Here is a 23,863-nt window from a genome sequence, read left to right on the forward strand (position 1 = left end):
GGCTATCTGAACTAACAGGAGATTTAGCTAAGTACTATAAAAGTAAATATATCAAACTCCCCATATTTCCTTATTTTCAGTATTCTAAATTCAGAACTGCAAAAAATCTTCTGTTTCTACCTTTCCTTTACTTTTTTTTTTTAAGAGCATCTTTTACTCTTCTACTCTTTACAGCTGGGAGTCATTGTATTTACCTATCCAGTAGAGCAGAAATTTATTCTGAAAAACATGCAAACAGCATGCACAATTAACCAAGAGCTGCTTCCAGTGAAATTGTACTCTGTTTAGTGGTGGGTAATAGCAGGAAACAATGTTTATACTCTAAAGGTAAATACTGGGTGACAATAATTTATAGCTACTGTTTTTCAGTGACAAAATCAATCCTACCTGTCAAAGCTAGCCAGAGAATAATTCCAAACTAAGCACGGCATCAGAGGGACCAAAAGAAAACAGTTTGCGCTGAACATCTTCTATACAATTTACAAGAACATGGTGCAATTGTTTCCTCATGCATTAGTCAACACTTTGTCCTTCCATTTTATAGGCAATTAAAACACATAATGGTAATAATATAATAGTGCAAATGTTGAACTGTTCTTGCAGTTTATGATTTCTTTTGAATGTTTTTGTTTTAAGATCTGGAGTATATGAATTATTTCCTTCACATTTTAACAGCCTGAAGAAGACAGCTTTATCAGCCTAAGTACTGTTCTAAGAAGTTTCTGCCTCAGCACAGTGCCAAAGGGAGCCTCGTATCATGGTGATAAAAAGATAACCTAAGACCACTTACTAAAGAAATGCAGCAGAACAAAATTAGCTCAAAATTTTTGCTACCATGATCTTAACTAAAAAAACTAGTATGTATTTTTGCTCTTTGAAGAACAAAAAGGTAGAGAAACAGAAATGCAGAGTAACAGAATGAAACATTTGCAGATATATTGCTGCCCAGCTTAAATATCACAGACTAGCCTTTCTAGTTCCATAAGATGCTTACAGCCACATGGACCTCTAAGTAATTTAAAGGTTAGCTCAAAACAAAAAAAATCCTAATATGAAACAAAGTAGAATTTAGAATTTGGAGAAAATAGCACGTTTTGCAATACTAAGAGAAAAAAATGTCAGTACATGTATTATGACATGTTCAACTTTACTGTGATGTGTTACTTGACATAGCAACATGTTTTAATGCAATGCATTCACAGTGCCACAACTTATGCCAATGCAACTTACAGGCATTTCTTGCTTTTGCTGAATGTCTCACCAAAAGAAGTTTAATGTTTGTGCGCTGGTTGGAAGTCACCAGGTGGATCAGTCCGTATATCTAAAGACTACAGACAGTAAGAATTCATAACTTACTTCTGCAGAAAGTAAGCAAGGAATGAAGTGACAAGGAAGGGTGACCTTAACTACCTGCACTATGTGGACACAGATTCAAACAGCAACACAGAAACCAAAAGAGTGAACACTAGAGGAAAAATATATTATTTTCAATTTTGTTGCACAACATATTGATGCCAAAAAGCCCAACAAAATTAAGCTCAGGTAATTCAGAAACCAAGAAAGGGCTTTGCTTGAGGTTAAAGTCTTTAAAATTCCATGAGGTAGAATGTCAAGTATCTTCTTTCCCAGAATATATTAAGCAGGATAAATCCAATTTAGTTTTTAACGCAGTTGAAAATTCTTTTGATAGTAGTTCATGAAGGGATACTCTGTCATGAGAATACACCCAATTCCGTCCAGTCCAGTCATAGCGCTTGGGCCCACTAGAAAAAACAAACAAACAAACAAACAACAAACAAAAACATCACACCCTGTGTAAATACAGATTATTCAAGAAGACCTGCTGGAAGTCTGTATTTAAAATGTATGCCAGAGAGTACCCAGGAAAAGGAACAGACAGTATTGGGAATGACTGGTGGACAGTGTGAGGAAGTGAAGCAGAAAAGGCCAGGTATGTCAGAAACTACTGAGCCATGAAACAGATATATCCGAAAGGTGACAGGATACATCAGTCACTTCCAGTGGAGATGAGCTCTCTCCCTTCTTGCTTTTGGCACTGTGTATTTCTCATTTCTTAGCCTTTGTGGTACAAGCACATGTTTATACTGTCCTGCACCTAGAGAATGACAGAATGGGATCCTGTCATCCATGAAACTCAGGCTAAGACAGACCATTTAATCAATAACAAAGAAATATGTACATTATCTGAACTGTTTTTAAATGTTATGCAGTAAATATCAGTGATACTGTTGCATATGAAACAACTCCATAGTTCTCTGAACCTCCAAAATGCTGTACAAATGTGACTTTTAAATTTAAAATTAAGAATTTAAGCAAAGATCCTGTGAATTCTATAAAATGCCTACTAAGTAAATACAGACTAAATGTATTTCTTATGGAAAGTCTGAATATGCTTTTAAACAGTAAGAGAGAAGAATTAAAATATCACATTAAGGTGATACTTAAGTTTGAAATGTAAGTTTGAAAAGTCTTTTCAGCCAAAGGAGCTACAAGAAATTACTGCAATCACACTGCTGGCAGGTTGCACACAACCCCTCATGGCCATTATTTGTAATTGTCAAGTAAGTGAGGTTTTCACTTTGATGTATAGATGCACAATACCAAGCAGAAGGTTAAAAATTTCCAAGAAAACATCTCTTACACACCTTAAGAATTTGTCTCCTTTGGGATACGTTCTTAAAGACTCAAGATCAACATTTACTGTACAAATGCCCCAAAACCTTCCAAGCAAGTGATTACTGACAGCAACATTTCTTTCACTTCCCAGCATATTGCAGCTAGGAAGATGTCAGTTCCAGATCATATAATATTTGCTGGAGTTGCCTTTCAGAAGTTAGGAAGTAAGTGAACATATAGCATCATATTTCAGGAAATACCACTGTTTACCATAATATCAAGTAACAGAGTACAAAACTTAATATTTGTAGATGAATAATTTTTCCTCATGGTGAAAAATACCAATAGATACTTTTCAAGTAGGTCTCCTGTGTATTTCCATTCACTACTGGAGCAACCAAAACAAACAAAGCCATACACACACACAATGAAAATTCCCCCCCAAAAAAACCCAACAAAAAAAAAAAAGGGAAAAATTTTACATTTTTTCCCAAACTTCATAAGTATGGAGCACATAAGTCTTAGCTCAGCTAGAGCTGGCTCCAAACAGACAGAAATTATCTGAATTTCAGTTTTCATGAATACTGAAACCTTCATGTTAGTGACACAAAAGTCTTATAAACTACTTCCTTCACCAGTAACACCAACTCCCTCAGTTCTTTTCCAGGGATAGTGGCAAAGAATAAAAACTTGGTGGGGGACAGAGCTACAACATTTTCTCCCTTATCTGGTTGCCCTCCATGCTAAAACCAATCAGAAAACCTGCTACAGACCAAAGCACAGCACTAAAGAAGGCAGAGGAAACAGCTAGCTAAGGCTCCCTTGAAGTGCAGATGCTTGACAAAAACAAACAGTGTGAGCACAAACATATAAAGCAGGAAATCCCTCAAGCTTAAAAGGGAAGGAGCCACCCTTTTTAAATACAAAGAGAGGTTTAGATCATAACATCATCATCAGCCTTTTTCCAACAGAAGCTTTGTTTGTTCGGGTTTTTTTTAATCATTGCTGTGTATTTTTTCTATAAGTAGGCTATATTCCTGTAGACAGTGGTTCAGGACTGAACAGTTTATCAAAATTCTGTATTACACACTTCCTGTATTAATTCGGGTATGTCAGAGTACTGCAGTGCACCCCAGACCTCTAGTGCACCCCAGACCTCTACAGCAAATTGAACACCTAGATTATATCATGTTTTGAGAATATACAGAGCTAAAGGGTTACTCATGAAAAGGATATGACATGATCCATGCCATGCTATAAAAAAGAGGAAGTGCATTTCCACCCATTCTGCAGACATTACATTCATAACTAGCACATAACTTACCTAGTGGGTGAGGACAGCCAAATCTGACGGTTTGGTGTTTGCTTATTGATTACATACGTTCCCAGGTCACCACCTAATTTAACTGTTAGTACTCCACTCTTAAAAGACAAAGAAAAGTGAGAAAGAAAACATTTGCATTCTGTTAATTTGAGAACAATAACTTCATCTGTAGTGGCAGAAATTTAACATATCTGTATCACATTCTCAACTATTTCCCAAACAGTAATAGCTTGGAAGAATGATCATTAGGTATTCAAAACTTGTCTTAATACCTAGCACAACCTGCATATCTTTGATTTTAGTGCATTTGTACCATTCACAATGGCATTACTTAAATAACACTCCTGGGCTTTGACGTGGCATCTGGAAAGGACCATTAGTTCATTTTGCAACAATTAAAACATCATCCAATAACAACTTTTTTCTATTAATGAACAATGCAGAATTGGTGTGGTTACAAGTCAGGAAGCTTTATGTGTCATTGCACGATTTCTGAGCCATGTAATTTTATCTTACTTTTCTTAAGTAACTGTAACAGTTTCCCAGGGAATAAACAGATTTTTTTTCTCAGGAATTCTGATTCATACCTCAAAAATGTTACAGTTCTAAACTCCATGAGGTCTTCTGGTTTTGTTTTAGTTATGCCACCTTTAGACCATTATCCTAGTGAGCATTTCTTTTCTCTTCCTTGCTCATATTTCTTACTATCAACATGATTCACATTTCTCCTAACTGAGAAAAATATTTTCTGTTCCAACTTTAAAAGTAAAAAAACAACACTACTTGGACTAGAGTTAATTTACAGATGATCTGAATTATGCTAATTAAAAAGGGAAACACTTCTACAGAATGGAGTGTGATGTTCAGATAATATTAATTTAATATTTAATATTTAATTTAATTTTTTTTTAATTTAAAATTGAATTTGCCTCAAGTACTTCAGGCCCTGTAGCACGATAAAGCTTCTTTAAGGGAATCATAGTTTTCATGGTTTAGTCAAAAGATACTGCTAGAGCTACAGTCACTGCTATTTGCTATGTATAAGTACTTACTATGGGGGAAAAAATATTTTCATGTAAGAGTATCTACTGCCTGCTACTCTGTAGTACAGGCAGCAGCTCAAAGCTTCCTTCTCCCACAGAGTAACTCAATGTTACTGATTTCTAACATCTCAAGGATAACCAGCCACAAAACAATACTCTCTGTATCTGAGAACACCAGGGTCCATGCTGCTTCTGTGCTTTTTAAGCAATTTATGGCTGTGATTAGCACAATAAAAATAAAAGGCCTAATACTGCCATCAGGTTGTCCTTCCAGTTTATTTGTTGAATATTGGTATATTGCAGAGAAGGACACAAACAAGCTATTCCTCTGGCTGTCAGAATTTAAACTTTTCCATGTCTCAGTGGTCTCAGAGTTGTAGAGATATGGCACAATAAAATCAGGATAGGGGATTAAGCCTGAGTAGAAATATACAGGTTTCACTATTCTTCTATGTGTTCTTTAGTGCCATATTAAGTATTCAGCATGATATTATCCTTTATGCTACAGAAACACTACAGTAAATAGGTTTCCAAACAGTTAACAAAAATTTATACTATTGACTACATTGTGTGTCAGCTGTTAGAGAGTACTGTTGCTCTATCGTTGCAAAGTAAACAAAGGTTAACTTCTACTGCTACGTTGAAAACATTTCCCATACATTTTGCAATACTTCTGAAACACTAGAAAATACAACTTGAGATTTTAAGAACTTAAATTGCAAGATAATTTTACCATATGTTAAGAAATATTGCTCTACGTGTTTTGTATTACTGGATGAATGTTTGCTAGTTCCTGGTAACTAAGAATATTCTCCGAAAGAGATTTTTTTCCCCTGGACGCAAAGAAATCAAGTTCACCATAATGGACAGGCACAACAGATCTTTATCACGTTCGCCACCTTGTGGCTTCCTGTAGCAATAATCTTGTTTGTTTGGAATTACAAACTGGGACCATTTAAACTCCTGCTCTTAACAGAAACAACAACACACTACTTACTGATTGTCATCATACAGTCTATCCAACAAAGGACCACTGGTAAAAATTACCATGTAAAAATATTACTTTTTGAGCCTCACAATGAATCAATGTCAAAAAAAATCCACAACACAGTGGATGGAGAAAAAAATTATTACATAAAATGACTCATCACCTTCATGTAATAAAGTGTCTATTAAAGGGGTAAATTTTTATCTTTTTGCTAATTTTTGTCCTAAGATCTTTACATTATGCTAATAGGTGCTGATAACCTAAAATATACTGAAGAGTAAAGCTTAAATAACACTTTTTACCAGAAAAGGAATTAGCTGTAACATTAGCTACATACTTAAAGCAACAAACAGCATTTGCTAAACAGAATGCTACTGACAACGTTATTTTATATCCTAGTTATCAAAAACAAAAAAGAACATTATGATGACAAAGCTACATGGGAGCAAGTCCAAAATTACAGTCTTGGTTCCCTATTTTGCATAGTGCAATCCAAACCATCTGCTTCAACAACCTTGAGCATAAAACTTTAACTGATAGGGCCAGTAGAAAGCCATCTCCTTGTGGTAAGACAGAGAGAAGGAGCAGTAGTAATGTGAACTCAAAAAATGTAGTAGTGAAAGATGTGTGTTACACTTCTCCAAGTCATGTTGAGGGCTGTAACACACAAACATAAAACACTTCCGGAACTGAACTTATATAAAAACTAAAAAATTCCCTACACAAATAAAATGGACATTTCTAATCTGAATCCATCATTCCTGTAAAAGAATTTGGGTGGCTGACCCACTGAAGGCTCCACAGCAACCTCTTCCCCATGTATGCTCTGGTCTCTCTTCTGCAGCTGCTTACCCCAACAGTGGAATATCTTGTTGCTTCTCTCCACCACAGGCTGTCATCAGTAAAGCCAGGACAAACATATTCTATTTGGTCAACACAAATGCTGCTTCTCAGTATTCAGGGCAAACAAAGAAACTGCTCTAACAGTTACACATTTTGTAAATGTACTATGCCATGTAGGCTTGTCCTAATATTTGCCAGAAGGGAGCTGATTGCTATGTCAGATGTCTATGCCTGTTTAGAAAAAACTATAGACTACGGAGAAATTAGAAACCAGTTTCCACTTCCTCTTGTGTTCATTTATTATTCCATATTATGCCTTTCTCTATATATGAAATATTTTAAATCTACAAATCATACAACAGTATGTGTTGCTTTTCACTGGAATTCTTGCCCCAGTCAGTATAAAGAGCTGTAAAAACTAATTGTATTTCAGGTGTCAGCACTAAGGTGACTAATCTAAAATTCTCCTTCTAATAAAAAAACCAAACAAACAAAAACCCACAACTTACAACAATTACAGTGGCAATATAATGTTCAAAACATACCCCTAAAGAGACATCATAATCTTCTGGGGTAAAAGGCTTATCTGTCAGGTCCTCAAAGAAATCTGCTAGGGAGTCCAATGTTTCTTCAGCCAGTTTTTCATAAGTGGTCTCATCTAAAGAGCTAAAAATCACATAGAAGCCCATAATTAGAAGGAAAAGCATGGAAGACACCATTTTTCCTTTAATAAAAACACACCAAGACCATGACCTTGGATGAAACAGTAACCATGAAATGACCGTACCAAACAAGGAGTAATTTTTCTTAAGGTGATGTAGATAACAATCCACCTTATAAATAGTGGTGGAATTTTGAATTTTTTCCCTCTTAACTGAGGAAAATCTACTTCTTTCTTTAGATATAGTAACTCCTGTTTTAATAAGGAGAGACAGATTTCCAAGAAAGGCACTTTCATAAATGGACTTGTGCACAGATTACTTAGTTTTGAACTCTACCAGTAGAGACAAAACCATCTCCTGATTAGAACTATCTCATCTGGCTCTGCAAAACTTGCTGAACCTATAAGCAGTTAATAAAAATCAGTATCACATGCCACGTTTACGTACAGCATATGCCTTCTCAACTGGAATTACCAATGCAGCCTGGTAATTAGATGCTATTTAAAGTGTGCTTATGAACTAATACATACAATTTAAGTCTTCTCCAGGGAGTGTCAAAACATCCTTGTAGCCATTATGTAAGGTTTACAGCACCTGTGAGACTGCTTCTGTCATCCTCTTTAGTGGAACAAAGTCTAAATCAGTTTAATTAACCAAGTGTAATTAAATCATGTAAGTTTTTCCATTTGTATTAGTGTCAGCTTTTAAATGACTGTGTCGGTGGGTATCTCTAACAACAGACAATTCAGTAAAATAATCTCAGCTCTTGCTAATGGGTATGGCAATACAACGGTTACATGGACTCAGTATCTAATATATATCAGTTGATAATACAGAACATCTTTTTTTTTAAAAAGTGTCTTGTGAGCCAGTTACTGAAACACATTCTATGCCACTTACACGAGAGACACCACAAAAACACCTTGGGGCATGGAGAACAGAAAGCCTTAGGATGAGGCAGGATTCATGTACTAGTTCAAGATGCAGTTCAGGCACTTAATGGCAAGAGCCATTTCAGACACCCACACAATCCTTCATTGTGTCTCCAGCTGCCGCATCAGAAGGGGAGAAGCCTCCGACAGATGCTGTGTCACACCCTCTCAGCATTAGAAGAATTTTCATACCCCCTGACAAATGCGAAACTGTGCTGGACACCTATGTTTAGGTACATGAATTATTTCCTAAGTGACTTCCCAAATTCACACAAAATGCTTTTAGATAAAACTGAAGTTGTCCTTTAAATCGCATCAGCATTAGCCTGGTAGTCTTACATGTATATAAGTAATTTTAAAATACATAACTGATATTTTCATATGAGTATCTCAAAATACATTTTACCTTGTGTCATTCAGAGTTCCTGCATTTCTCAAATTCATGAACTGAACAGTCCTGCTCTTCACATCTGAAGAATACTGTAATTGCTGTTGAAAGTAAGCAAAAGTAAAATCCAATCAGAAGTTAAAACATGAAGAATTACAAATTATGTATTTATCATACAAATTAAATAGGTCCTTGAAGTCTATTCCATTCTCAAGTAAAATGTTCATATTCTTTATCATAGAGCTAATATGGAAAGAATTATGCAGCTTTACTCCTTGGGTGACTGAAGCAATTTAGGACATCCTTGTCGTCCTCATACAACCTAATGAAAAAAACTACACATCCTTTGACACACTAGGAAAGAAAACTGCTTTCTTTTGTATTGGTCTACCACAGAAATACTGAATAACTTCACACGACTGGCTTAGGCCCAGATTTTCACAAGTATCCACCACTCAAACACTGCACTATCAACAACTTGTGCCCCTCTGTTGGAAGCTATGAACATATTAAACTGATATAAATAGAGACACTGCATCTTTATATACAAAAGAGCCAAAACCACTTCACATTTCAGAGCTCTCTATAAAATAAGCAGTTTAACTTCTAATTTCTCTTAGTATGGGGGGGGGGGGAAGTGCTTTAAAAACCAAATAACAGTTATGGAAAAGCTGTATCAAAAGTTGGCAATATCAGACATGAGAGCAAAATCGGGGTGCAAGACATGGATAAAGCTGATCCCCAGACTAGACATACCGTCAGAAGCACTTAAGCTATCCACCAAGAAAGATAGCATGCTTGCCATTTTCTTCCTAACCAGAGCCAACCATTTGGATAAATGCTAAAAGAGCGTTCTTGATTGCTTTTTGTGTACTTGTGCAAGGTTCTGAAAACAGACTGAACTGGAAAGCAAGTGACATTTGAGAAGGAACTATGACAGCCCCTCTTCAGGCACGGAGAGCAAAACACAGACCCATCTCTCTCCATGGAGTTTGACATCTATCCGCAGTCATTACAGATGAACTGTTATCCAAAACCACGACACGGACAGAAAGGACGGAGAACAGCGTCACGAAGCTACAGGTCGACAAAATACACGACGGTGCCTACGTGTCTCTGACTTTACCCTTCGGCATTCTTTAACATACACTTAAAATCAAAAGCTACGAGCCCAGGAATGCGTTCAGGTTCTGTTCCGGCTGACAGGCTCTGCCTCCATCGGTGCGTGTGCTCCCACCCGGGTGGTGGCCGGGCGCTGCCAGCCGCGCTGCCGCCTGTACCGGCACGGCCCCCCGCGCACCCCCGCGCCGCTCGGGGCGGACTGCGCGGCTGTGAAACAGCTCCCGGGCTGTGACAGCTCCTGGGGAAAGGACGGCACGACAAAGGCACAGGGAAGGAGAAAAGGAGAGAGGGAGGGAGGACGCGCCGCCCTGCTGGGCGGCCGCGGGCGGTCCGGCGCGGCCACGGGCGCACACCAACCTGCTCGGAGCCAGCGGCCGGCCCGCGAACTGCCGCCAGGCTCCCTTCGCTCCCCGTCCCCCGCCCCAGCGGCGCTCGGCCGCGGCCGAAGCCTCGGCCCCGCCCCGCAGGCCGCGCCTCGGCCCCGCCGGCCGCCCGCCCGCCTCTATCTCACCGTGCGGCCGCGGCCGGCGGGGGCCGTGCCTGCCCTGGGGGCCTCCCCGGGTCCGCCGCTCCCCCGCGCCGCCGCCGCCCGGCCCGCGGCGCGCAGCGCACCCACTGCCCCCGCCCGCCACATGGCGCCGGGAACGCTGCGGAAGCGGCCGGGGCGGGGCGGGGCGGGGCGGGGCGGGGCGCGCGGGCACTGCGCCCCCCTGCGGCGCGCGGGGCAGCGCGGGAACGGGCACGGCAGGGGCTGCACTGCCGTGTGGGAAAGGGAAAAGCGGAATGCCTGGGATTCTCTCTCTCTCTTTTTTTTTTTTTTTTTTTTTTTTTTTTTTTTTTTTCGTAGTCCCTGCTGGCTCTGGCCTCAGTATCGCCAGGATTAATTACGTCCAAGTGTTGTGCTACCGAGACAACACGGCCGAGCGCGGCCCTTTCGCAGGCGGCGGCGCTTTCGCCGCCCGCCCGTCTCTGGTGCCCTTCCCTCGGCACTGACACGGCGCGGCAAGCCTGTCCCTGGGAAACAGGTGCTGGGCCCTGGTGTGCTGAGCAGACCTCTTTGCGTGCTTAGGAGGACTCAGGGATCCCGAATCTGTGACCTTATGTCACAGACAAAAGGAGCTGCGACGGTCACTTGTTAACACTACTGCATCTGCTGTACCCCTTCACCTGGGCTGCTGTTCTCTCAGCAGGGAATAATCGCTCGTGGGCGAGTTTCTGCTGGCGCTTGCTCTGGCAGAGCGGTCGTGCTGGATAGGTGTACAAAGAGATGGAGCCTGGGAAGAACAACAATTAGAAACCACACTACCCACCAGGCACTCACTAAGGGACCTGTTCCAGTACGAGTTCCAGGAAGTATTCTGATCATTTACATCCTGTAGGTAAAATGTTACCCTGAGCCAGTGTAGTGGGCTGACCCTGACTGGACTTCAGGTACTCACTACAACCGCTCTCTCCCCTCTGCAACCGGACAGAGGAGAGAAAAAAAAAAACACATCAGTAAAGGATTCATGAGTTAAGAGCTGGGAGAGGTCACTTATCAATCACCATCCCGGGCAAAACAGACTCAAATTGGGGATATTATTTGAATTTATTACTAACAGAGTCAGAGCAAAAGAGTGAGAAGTAAAAATAATCTTAAAAACACCTTCCCCCCCACCCCTCCTTCCTTCCATGTTCTCCATCCTCCTCCCCAGTGGTGTAGGGGGACAGGAAATGGGGGTTCCCATCAGTTGCTGTTTCTGCCCTACTCAGGGAGAGCAGTCCTTCCCCTGCCCCCATGGGGTCCCTCTTACGGGAGATAGTCCTTCCCGGACCTCTCTGGCGTGAATCCGTCCCACAGGCAAAGGTTCTTCACGAAACTGATGTCCCATGGGTCACTTCTCCATAGGGTGCAGTCCTTCATGGATGAGCTGTGCCAATGTGGGTCCCCCATAAGTCCTACCTGAAAAAAGCATGCTCCAGCATGGGCTCCTTTCTCCAGGGGCTGCATTTCCCCGGCAGGACCTTGCTCCATCGTGGGCCTTGCATTGGGTCACAGCCTCCACCTGCTCCAGCATGGGCTCCTCCATGGGCTGCAGGGGGGTCTCTGCACCCCAATGGTCCCCCATGGGCTGCAGGGGCACAGCTGCCCCACCATGGTCTGCACCGCGGGCTGCAGGGGCACAGCTCCAGTACCAGAAGCACCTCCTGCCCCTCCTGCACTGACCTTGGTGTCTACTTTATTGTTCCTATGTTCTCACTCCACTCTTTCCTGACTGGAATTCTTTCTGTGCAATACCTTTCTGTTCTTAAATATGTTATCACAGAGGTGTTACTATTGCTCCTGATTGGCTCGGCCTTGGCCAGCGGCAGGAAGTCCATCCTGGAGCCGGCTGGCATTGGATCCACTGGACAGGGGAAGCTTCTAGCAGCTTCTAACAGGAGCCACCCCTGTAGCCTGCCCCTACCCCCCCAAAAAAAAAATCTAGCCACAGAAACCCACTATGGCCAGTAAAGGGAAAATAAATCACATAATTTATCACACATGACATTTCCCACTGAGTTACTTAAATGCTGGTGATACCATACTATTAATGATATGTGAAGATGTAGAGTGAATCAGCCAGACATCTCTTATTGTTCCTTAAACTGAAAAAATAAAACAGGTTTATCGAGAGGATGAGAGGTAAGAAATAATTCATATCCAAGAGTTTCTTTAAAAAAACACACAGATTCTGCGGGAACACAGACAAATTTCACTTCAGAGCCTTCCACGGGACAGAACTGAAAGATGCAGCCATTGCAAGTAAGATCATAAGTATATAAAGCATACAAGTTTTCAGAAGCTTACCACTGGTTAGTCTGTGATGCATTGTTATATTTTTAAAACTCTTCATTAAAGTAAGCAGCTGTGAGCTCTGAGCCACCTGATCTAGTTGAAGGTGTCCCTGCTCATGGCAGGGGGGTTGGACTAGGTGGTCTTCAAAGGTCCCTTCCAACCCAAACTATTCTGTGATCTTGCAATGCATTAGGGAATAAGTTCTTGAGTTTCTCACCAGGATTTATAACTTTATAATATTTTTTCTATAAGCCAGGATTATTTTATATCACACATGGGGCAAAGGTTCAAACAAGTCAAGTCACTTGTGCAAATTTCAACTGAGATTATGAGGTCTGTTGTACCTAAAAGTTCTCTGTACCAAAGTGTTATCTAGGTTAGGCAGCCTCTTGTCTCTTTTCTACAGAGTCCTGTGTGTTTATTACCAGTATCTTAACTCAGACCTTGCAGAAGTCAAGCAGGTACAAGATACTCTCTAGTTCCTTGAAGACCAACCCATTCTTATCCCTGCTGGAAAAAACTACTTATGTTTCTGCAGCTATACTGATTTACATACTGAGATAAGGCCTGTAGGGACAAGTGACTTGTATCAGACAACAAAATATGTTAGTAAAGCAAACGACTGATATTTTCATACCTTGGTAGGGAGAGGGAAAGCAGCTGGAAGAATGGAGGAATCTTTTATGTAGCATTTAATCCATTTAAAGATGGTGCTTATTTACATACCTTGCCATTCCTATATAAAGAGTCTCAGGCATTTTTTAATATTATCCAAGTAGCTCCATGTTGATTTTTTCTAGTCATCCAAGGTCATACACAACTCTCAATAGGAAATGTTTATCTTCTGTTTCTAAGTTAATGAGAAATCAATGAATTAGTGAGGATTAAATATTTTCTCTGGTATAAGCAGTTTCACTTCCCAAATATTTTAAAAAGTTAACAACTATTCAAATGTAAAGTTCAAGTTAATGAACTTCACAGGATACTGCTATCAAGCAAGCATCAGTAACAAAACTTCAAAAGGGAGCAAGTTAGGGATTAGCAATTTTAATGCTTTTTAAAATGCTTTTAAAACATTAGCAATTTAATGTTTTTCATCTTGATCCCTGTCGCACCCTGGGTTAATGTTGTTCATACCACAGTATTGGTATCAATATCTTTTTAGACTGGTGTAAAATACCTGTGAAGTAGTTCCAGATACAAAAGTGCTGTGGGGTTAGGTCCTACACATTCAGTCTGGGAAGAGCTCATATTGTCTGTATTTCAAGTAAATGCATGCACCACTGGAAATGGGTCAAAAAATGGCTTCTATGAAGAACAGGTAGAGTTCTGATTACTCTTTTGTCACTGTCTAATTGGGGAAAATACAATTGAGTTATATGAAATTAAATTGCCTGAAGTATAAGCTGAGTCAACAAGATAGTTTTTTGGGGGGGATAGTTTTTTTTCCAAACCACTGAATTCTAGTACAAGGACATGAAGTTGTTTTTTGTTGTTGTTGTTTTTGTTTGTTTTGGTTTTTTGTTGTTTGTTTGTTGTTGTTTGTTTGTTTGTTTGTTTTGCATGGTGGGCTGGTTTGTTGGTTTGGTTTGGTTTGTTTTTAACTGAAGACAACTATTATATGCTACCACCAAAGAAAAACTTGATCTCTCAATGCCATATGATTAAGTCACAGAGGCAGATACTCAAATTTGGAATTATTCCCTACCTTTCTCTAAGCAGGCATCAACCTGTGGTTTTTCATTCTGGGCAGCTTGCAGGGCTAGACATCACTGCCCACAGATCGCCCATGTCTGTGACCTAATTCTTCTTTGCTCCCTGTGGTGAATTCCATCTGTTTAGACCTGGAGAAATAGACCAATATATTACTTTAATACCCCAGGGAGTTGATTATGCCTTTTGTATATGTTTTATTTTTACTTGACATGTCCTGCTTCATCAGCTTTATAGTTTAAAAGTCTTTTTCATCAAGTGCTACCAATGCAAAACACCAGTGCAAGATGAAGAGAACCAACATCCTTAAACATGAAACTTGTGCATCCCTATAAGCTCCTGTACCCTTTGATGTTTGAAACTTTGTATCATTTCATGTGCTAGAGAAAGAACTGGATTCTAAATTGTTGATCATTAATTTGCTTAACATTGCTTAGCTGTAATCTCTATTCCTTCTCAGTGAAACTGTGTAGTCACACACACACACGCAGGAGTTTTAAGTGCACGTGCTTTGGAGAGGGTTTTACGAGTAGGCTCCATAGTCTATGTAGTATTTCCTTTTTCTAGTGTTAAATGACTGTCTTAATTTATAAATTACGCGTTAAAGGGACTGTACACAAAGGATGTCTCAATCTCTCAATCGTTATATAGACTTCTGGTTTTGGACAGAATTGTTGCAGTTGTGTGTCCTCTGATGTCTTCCTAAGGACAAAGGATTCAGACACTAAAGTCTGCAAGGTAACTGGGGAAAAAGTGACATGTGTGTTCTTTATGAAGGTTAATCTGATTCTTATACTAATAAATTTAACGTTTTTCCCAAAATAGGACTAATCACAAGTATCTGCTTTGCACAGAGACACATTCTTAATATCCTGTACACTGTGCATGAAGGAGCAGACACTTGATACAGATGTACAAAATGTTTTTGCTCACAGGGCATGCAGATTAGTCTTGCATTTCTCAGAGGAATGCTGCACAAAAATTATCTTGTTGACATTGAGCAGTATAATTTTTAAGTCTGGAAAAGTGGTAACCATGAGGCAGAGGCTCTAAGTTAAGCCATAGACTGCACACTTAGAAAGAAAAAACCCAATCTTTCGATTTCTCTATTCTATGTGTACTTAAGGAATAATACATTCTTACTTGTCAGGATTTTAGGATTACATCAAAGTAAAACAAACCAAAACAACCCTCCCCCAAACCAAAACAAAACCCGTCACTACATCAAATATTTAAATGAAAAATTCTTCAGAGGTACACAGCATAGTTCTAAGACTTACAATGCCAAATTCTGGGTTTTCAACAGATTTGCAACGCTTACTCCTAGAAGAAATGTTATTACCATTAACTTTGGTAAGCTTTCCACATGAAACCTGTGTAAATTTTAAATGCATCACTGCATCCAAGCATGAAATCTGGTGTTAGTCACTGCTGTTTGGGATTTTCTCTGCTGCTTAGAAAATTAAAGAACTGAAAAGGTTTCTCTAGTTATCTTAAAATGATTGCCCAAAAAAAAAAAAAAACACCAAACCACCAACCAAAAACCTGAAAAACCCAAAATGCTTTTATAAAGCAATGCCTCTTGAGTATGTTTTCCTTTGCCTTTTCTGCTCTAATTTCAACATTCCCCTTTTTATTATAGAACTGGTAATAGATAAAAACAGATGCCCTGTTAGTCATAGCTCAAGATGCCTCTCAAAACCATCTTACAAAGACAGAGAAATGCCAGAAGTCCAGTATAGATCAAGAACAGGTTGACAGCTGTGATAGTCTTTAGAACAAAATATTTTATTCATCAATAAAACTATAGTTTACAGTAGTATTTACTAAATAAATTATAGATTTTCTCTTTTACAAGAAATAAACCAAAATCAAAAATATTTCAAAGGCAACATATTTACACAACATTGTTATAAATAACAATTTTTTCTCTCTTTTATGAACAGCAAAAGTATATTTAGAGGCTCATTTTCATATAGTATGTTCAGAGGTTTACCCTAACTCTTGTGATGTCAGTTCCAATTTCCACTGATGTGGACTTAAGAGATTAGAACTGAGGGGTCAAAACAAATGAAATTAATTTTATTCATAATTGTGCTTATTTTTAAATAGGTAAAGCAGATAATGGATTTTGCTTGTGCATAGTTACAGAATGCATGCAAATGAAACCACTAGAGATCTGATAAGAAAATACTACTTCCAAGTCCAAAAAAGGTGATTGGCAATATACTAGAAAGCAGCCTGAATACACAGTTCTTCACAGTTCAGCAAGCAACAGCAGATGACAGCAGAGTGTGGAATGTATCATGTCATTTTTGCCAAGTCCATCAATCCTTTCTGTGGTTCAAAGATCCTGACGCTTCTTACAATAAATTCAGTTGATTATTATTCTTTGTCTATTAGGCTTAGCAAGTTTCTCCTTCTTAAATGAGGAGTGCAGAAAGTGCTCTTCATTCACCATGGCCACTTCTTTTACTTTTACTCTTCGCATATTCTTTGTTACTAGAAATACAGAAATGACAAGTAAAGTCAAGAGTTGTGTTTATTTGTTTTCTTACAGAATTATAAACAGGAAACATCTTTCTTCCCCTAAATAGGCTGCAGCACAATTTGGAAGTGGTTCTTTTCTTACCTTGACCCCTAATCAGAAGCACTGGAGCCTCTTTTCTGGCACAACAGATAACCCCTATGGGCTTGTAGACATTGCAGTACACTTATATTACCTGAACTAGAACTACTTGCTGCTGCAAAATGCTGAACACTATGGACATCAGAGAAGACAGTAACTCACAGCAGCTCAGCAACTCACAGCAGCTTCTTTTTAATGTGGAATCGACTGTGACCTTTATTGTTAGTGCAAAAGTGTCAGTCTTCATGGTCATGAATAAAAGTCCTGTTAGCTTCTGCATGATACCCTTCACCAGCTGAAAAGTCATACCTGCCCAAAAACTTTCAGGCACAACTTATGTTCTAGTCAATGTTTTAGCAATCAATTTCACAAAAAAAAAAAAAAAAAATTACTTAATAATGTTAATGGATTAGAGTTTTCCATAGTACCTTTTACAGAACCAACAGTTATGTAATACAAATTGTTAATAACTTCTTAGCATCTCTTTAGAGTCAGAGAGGTCCTGAAGAGAAACTGACAGCTGAACAAAACATTTCAGTACACTGAAAGCATCTCAGCTAATATATCCAATATGGAGCAAGAAACAAAATGAAAACAAAGAAGTGTAGTAGTGACCTTACTCTAAAACCTTTAAATACATAACAAAGGTGTAAATTCCATTTATTCAATAGATTTTGAAGGTCACCTTTATATTGTGCTTGTCAATACAAGCACCTAACTATCCTTTAAATAGTTTGACAACAGTCTAGTGTTAATTATGAGCTAAAAATATCTAAAGGCATTTATAAAGCTTCTCTTAGAGAAAGATAACTAACTACTAGATTTAAATCAATATTTTAGTTATGACTTCTAGCGCTAGCCCTTGAACTTTAGGAAATGATATTTCAATATTGTTTTATGGCAACATTTAAACTTCCTACTGTATTATGCACCAGTGTTAGTGTGTTCATAATCACTGATGCTAGTGAGCACAGTGCTTATTTCTCAGGGGCTGTTCGCTCTCTCTGTGTAACTGTGGTTTTGCAATTTAAGTCTATCCACTGCTGTATTAGCACCTGAATGTGCTAAGGGAGTAAAGTACTTACAGGATGCAAACAATTTAATCTGCAAATAGAAACTGTTGGACAAGTGAGTAAAATTAAAAAAAAAAAAAATCTCTAAAATCAATATGATGTAAGGTCAACACAGATTTTTTTTTTTTTTTTCCCAAGAATCAGTTTGGCAAAAAAAGTTGAAAAATGCTAGTACTGATAAACAAAATAATGTTGTATGAAGCCAAGACAAATTAATCAAAATTTTTACTAGCACTATCTAGTTTGTCTGAAAGCTCAGATCTGAATGACTGCAGGTCTGCTTCTGACACATGGTCACTCAGCACAACTTCTGACCTTCTGGACTTATTACTGCTTTTCTCTAAGGAGACAAGCAGTGTTGCTGATGTTGGCTGTATGCTATTGCACTAATTATTCAATGGAATTATGGACAGCTTATGCTTGTTCTTGCTCTCTTTCCTCTGATCCTTACAAAGCATTTCATGATGGAAAAAATTCCAATAAAATTTGCATAATAGAGTTGGAGAAAAGAGACCTAACAGCAGCTTGTAGCAACTGCTACTGTGAGTCAGTCACAGGAATACTGATGCCATTTTAGTGAGATGGGATTTTCAGATGTTCATATTTATGAACAGGCACGGTCCAGTACTGTATGTATTACTTTGGAAAACACTCCATCTATTTCAAGGGGCACAACATGATTCTCTAAGCAACTTTGTATCCACTGCACATCTTTTGGGTTATCTTAATTACAGATAAAAGAAACATTTTTACTTTTTTATTACAGATGAGTTTGGCCATAGCACTTTGGTCTAGAATGATAAATAATGCACAAATGACACTACAGGATACATTACTATAATCACTGTCTCAGATGTCTCACACTGGGTATATAATGGATTTACAGTGTTTGAGCCTTCTTGAGTCTTTTTGTATTGGAGTATTTTTGTGCTCCAGTTCTTTTTCCATGGATATGTTTTTGAGCTGATTGATTTCCTCATATGGTGCTTTAAAAGCCCCAGGCATGAGAACATGTAGTTCAGTGAAATACGTGCTAGCATTTTAGCACTTAACTTACTCAGGAAATGTATTACTTGTAATCTGAATTGGTACCTTTTTAATCTAACCAAGCACATAATTCCTGTGTCTAATTTTCATGCAAGAATGACTGAAATGTCCCTTCTTACGTAATGTTGCTTCTGCAAAAACATCTCTGCCAAACTATGTTCAAGTGTTCTTTCTTTTTGCCTTCACACCAGGTTTCAGTTTTATGAGAGACATAGGCCTCTTTTCTTTTCAGGATGATGCATGGATGCATAGATAACAGAGGAAAGGAGCAATTAACCTCACTGCATAAAACAAGTAGGTTTGCCCCCTTCAGCCTTAACAAGATTCTGTTTTGGGGAAAGTGCTTCATCAGTTCCATTATGTGCATGTAACATTCTAAAATTAGTATGTGCTCAGAGATAAGAATGTCTCTAAGCAAGGACACCTTAATTCCTTTCCCATAGTCCCAGAATTCAGGTTTAGTCCACTGTGTTTTGCCATCAGTATCTTCGGAGGAAATGGTGAGGCAGAGAAATTAAAGCCTCCATAAAGAGCAACATATCAAAATTTGAGATATGCTGCACAGTGTGACTTTACAACTTTTAGCTTTTTTTTACAAGCATCCTGACTGGAAACTGCTTTAGTTTCAGCTGCACTTATTATTCCACAACAGCACCCGGAAGAAATCTACACCAGGACTAGAATTTAATTGAAACTATGGGAGTGAGTATGGAAGAAAAGGAGTACTGAAGAGTAAGACGAGTCAGACTATTTTGACAGTTTCTAAATAGGCATTTTGTAGACCAATATTCATAAATCTGATTACCTTGCATCTACAGTGGCTTTAAAGTACAAAATTAATCTCTAGCAATGTTTTAATACTTTGAAATTTTGTAATAAAACTGGCATTTGGACACAAACCACTACCTAAATAATTTTAAATGCAATAGTATGACCTACACAATTCATTGGACACTAAACAGACTCTAAATACATTGGGCTTGCTTATCATGAGCTATTCCTTTATTTTATTTTTCTGAAGCCCTTATTGATCCCTATTTTCAGTGGCAGTGACTTCTAAATTAGATACAAATTTTGTGAGCCTTTCCTTCAACAACAAAAGGCAATGTGTATTTCCATGTGGAAATTTCTATACTACCCAAGAATCTTGCGTTGTATTTAAATATACAGATGTATTCTTTAAATTTAACCATTTTAAAATGGTTCACTAATGAGATCCTATAGGTAGAACATATATTTATTTATTTAAATCCTTTATATACCACCAGATGATTAAGATGAACAGCATCACAGTTGAAAAACTTTAAAGTTTTTTGCATGCATGTCCTTTTTCTACTGGAAGGGTAAAGGAAACCAAGCATATTTGAAGTAAATAAATTAAAGAAATGCCTAAGCCTTACTACTCTGAGTTTACTGATATTGTAGTTTGACAAAATAATATGTTCAGCTAACTTTATAAATAATTTTGTGGGAAGGCTAAGAAAACAGTAGGATAGTTTATAATTGGACATGGTGCTTTTTCAGGGACATAAAAGTCAATCAAAGGATTTGAGATATCACTGCAGAACAGAAGGAACAAGGTGATTTTAAGTTATTCCTTACTTTTTAAGTGAAATTAAGATTTTTAAGGCACTCCACAGTGGAGTAAAGTCATCAGTATTGGTTGCACTTGCTGATCATAGATCACTCTTAAGAACTTCTTGCGGGATTTGACTTACATTTTTTCCTAATCAAATTCCATAGAACACTGTGACTGTTGTGTTCAATAGCATTTGCTGATATTTAATGCTTTTCTGCTTATATATCATCTGACAGTCCCTGAACTGACACCAATAAATAGGGCTTCAGGGGAGTTAAATCAAGAGACCAAGTTTATTTCCAGAAGAATAAGGAAACACTGCTTTAATCTGTTATTTTGTGAATTTCTGTAAGTGCTAAATAGAAGAGTTTTACCCTCTTTGCTTCAGGAAACCTGTTTATCTCAGATGGCACCTTCTGTTTGAAAGTATCTGATCTATCATTGTATTTCATACTCATAAAAGCATACTCATAGAAGCCTTTAATGTTTTAATGGTATGCAGAGAAACATTTAAAATTTCCAAGCATCTTATATATCTGCTTCTATCTTTCTGCACAATTTAATTGATAATTAAAATTATTTGTACTGATTACTCAGTTTTTGTTTCCCACTCTTTTTTACTAGAATATTTGGAAATAATTTAGATTGGCTTATACCTGCTGCTAATTGCAGATGATGCTTAGTCATATTTCAGTCATAAAAGCAAGATTTATGAAGCCATTATCCTGGTTAAAAAATTTATGAGAAAATAAACCAGTGGTATTTCAAAGTCAAACTTGGATTTGAGGATGTTCCTAACAGTGCTTCTTAGAGTGGCAGATGCACAAAATGCTGGTTTGCCTAACTTGGCCTTTTTTCAGAACTGAGGAATTCTGGGCCCAGACCAGCATTCAGTTGTGTACCCAAGATATCTCTGCAACTGTGTCCTGGACTAAAAACTCTTGCTGTTACCAGGTAAATTCCCAGTTTTGACATCAGCGGTACAGTATTAGTCTGCAGTAACATCCCAAACCCAATACTCTGACTCATAAGAGGAACTTTTTCTTTTACAACCTCAGTTCCACCCTACCTTACTTGACTGTCTGAATTTCCACACAACACTGTTCAGAAAATGCTATTTTAAAGCTGCTTTTTATAATAAATTAACACTATGTAATTTTATGACAATTTCTTTTTTTTTTTTTTTTCTTTTGCAGTCACGGGACCAGAAATTCATAGCTCTTAATTTACTATAGGATGAAAATTTGTCCAGAAAGTTTAGCATTTCAAAGCAGGAGGCAAAAACATCAAAGGATTAGTGGTGACTGAAATTAAGCAAGTTAAGATATTTTTCATTATAATATATAGTGGGTGAGACCACAGCAGTTTGCCTTGTAATAGAAACACAGACAAGGCTTATTAACTACAGGGTTAAAGAAAAACCTGGGAATGTCATTAAAAACTAAATTTGTCTCCTCATGCTTTTAAAAGGTCAGGATGTATCTTGTAACCTTTTCTATTGAGGTTTAGATCAGCTAATGCAGACATCATTGATTTGCTTTATTTTTGAGACATCCATTAGCAACGACTGGCCTAGTGTTCTTGAAAACATGCATCTTTTCCTTCTAGAATGCATTTAATCATCCTCCTACAAAAACAAATCTGCCTTCTGCTCAGCACTACTGAATCAAACTGATAACACACATCACTTTGTAACTGATGATACTTCATTATCATCAGGTTTCGCAAACAGAGGCTGATTGTTATTTCCAGATCCACGGAAGTGTTATTATGGGGCATTTGGAAGTAACATAGTAGTAGACAAGACACCATATTATTCCTTTTTTTTTCCACAAACACCTCAGGATACATACAGGATACATGTGATTAAACTCCAGCTCACTTCCACAGCAATCTCAAAACAGTTAAATAGTATCCATACAGTGTGTGGGACAGGCGACAGAAGGCAGGGGTAAGTAATTGCTCAAGATGAGTTTGCCACTTAAGAAATAACATATGGTTAGCCATGATATCCAATTTTCTTGAAGCTGTTAGCTGTTGCATACCTAGACAGTTCAAGTATGTGCCGTTACCGTGATTATTGAATTTTGGGTTTTGTTTTTTTTCAGGGTGCAGAGAAAGGTGTTGCCAGATCAAAAAAAGCATCTATGGTTCTCTCCGCTTAAGACCTATTTATACTTTCAGACCTTTGCTAAGGGGAATAAACACTGGATATTTGTATAACATCCAGAGTTGGGGTTTAATTGTCTTTCTGTTGATAATTTATCAGTGGAATACACATGTTGTAGTCTCCCATACATTCATACATAATAGTAATGAATGTTTTACAAGCCAAAAACTTACTAAGGAGATCACCATCACACCAGAAACTCATACAGACAGCTTTATGAAGGTATTACCTATGTCTGTCACTGAAATTTCAGAGCATTCCACCATCCACACTACAGACTTCAAACCCAAAAACTTCACAGTGCTAAGCAATGTTAGTGATAAACAATATTGTTGTTTTATAATCTAAATTCAAAAGCTATCAACAAGAAATGGTTTCACTGTTTAAATGGGGCCAAGAGAACTACAGAACAGCCCAGGCTATAGGAACTGCAAGAGACCATCTGGTCCAATCTTTTGCAGAAAAGGGAGCATGCATGAGATTATCGAGCAAGTAAGACCTAACTCTTTCAGTCTTTCCTCAAATAGCACGTTCTCTACATCTTTGATTTCTTCATGGCAATCCTTTGTACCCTTTTCAGTCTGTCCACATCTTTTTTTGAATTGTAGAGACCAGAGCTGGATACACTGGTCCCTGTGCAATCTGACAAGCACTGAGACTGTTACTTGAAAACTTCTAGAACTCATGTATTGCTTTGCTCGTCACACTTTCTTCTCATTAAATCCCTCTCAGCTGGGCTCTGAGTATACTGAAGGTGGCATGTCTAAAATCCAGGGCCTTTGTCCTACTACTGGCCTTCATTCACTATGCTTAGCAGGATCTTTTAACTCCACAATGTTGTGATTGCTGCGTCCAAGGCAATCATTTGAAGTTATGTTGTCAAGAATGTCTTTTC

The 23,863-nt window shown here is 38.4% G+C and overlaps 2 protein-coding genes across 2 annotated transcripts in view; both read right to left on the reverse strand.

Moving 5' to 3' along the window:
- Positions 1 to 589: 589 nt before the first annotated feature.
- On the reverse strand, positions 590 to 10,573 carry FXN (frataxin). Its single transcript, XM_027881856.1, has 5 exons — positions 10,451 to 10,573; positions 8,836 to 8,918; positions 7,381 to 7,501; positions 3,962 to 4,059; positions 590 to 1,763 (listed from the first exon to the last, which is right to left on the reverse strand). The coding sequence occupies exons 1-5, from the start codon at positions 10,571 to 10,573 to the stop codon at positions 1,610 to 1,612; spliced, it is 579 nt and encodes a 192-aa protein (XP_027737657.1). The 3' UTR covers positions 590 to 1,609.
- Positions 10,574 to 16,237: 5,664 nt separating this feature from the next.
- PIP5K1B (phosphatidylinositol-4-phosphate 5-kinase type 1 beta) overlaps positions 16,238 to 23,863 on the reverse strand; it is a 51,816-nt gene continuing 44,190 nt past the window's right edge. The window contains exon 13 of the mRNA XM_027881837.1: positions 16,238 to 16,972. Within this exon, the coding sequence (XP_027737638.1) occupies positions 16,970 to 16,972 (3 nt within the window). The 3' untranslated portion in view covers positions 16,238 to 16,969. The remainder of the gene's footprint in view (positions 16,973 to 23,863) is intronic.

The sequence above is a fragment of the Empidonax traillii genome, unplaced genomic scaffold, assembly GCF_003031625.1.
Source record: "Empidonax traillii isolate 1590-97213 ecotype Southwest subspecies unplaced genomic scaffold, ASM303162v1 scaffold97:size1219025, whole genome shotgun sequence".
NCBI lineage: Eukaryota > Metazoa > Chordata > Aves > Passeriformes > Tyrannidae > Empidonax > Empidonax traillii.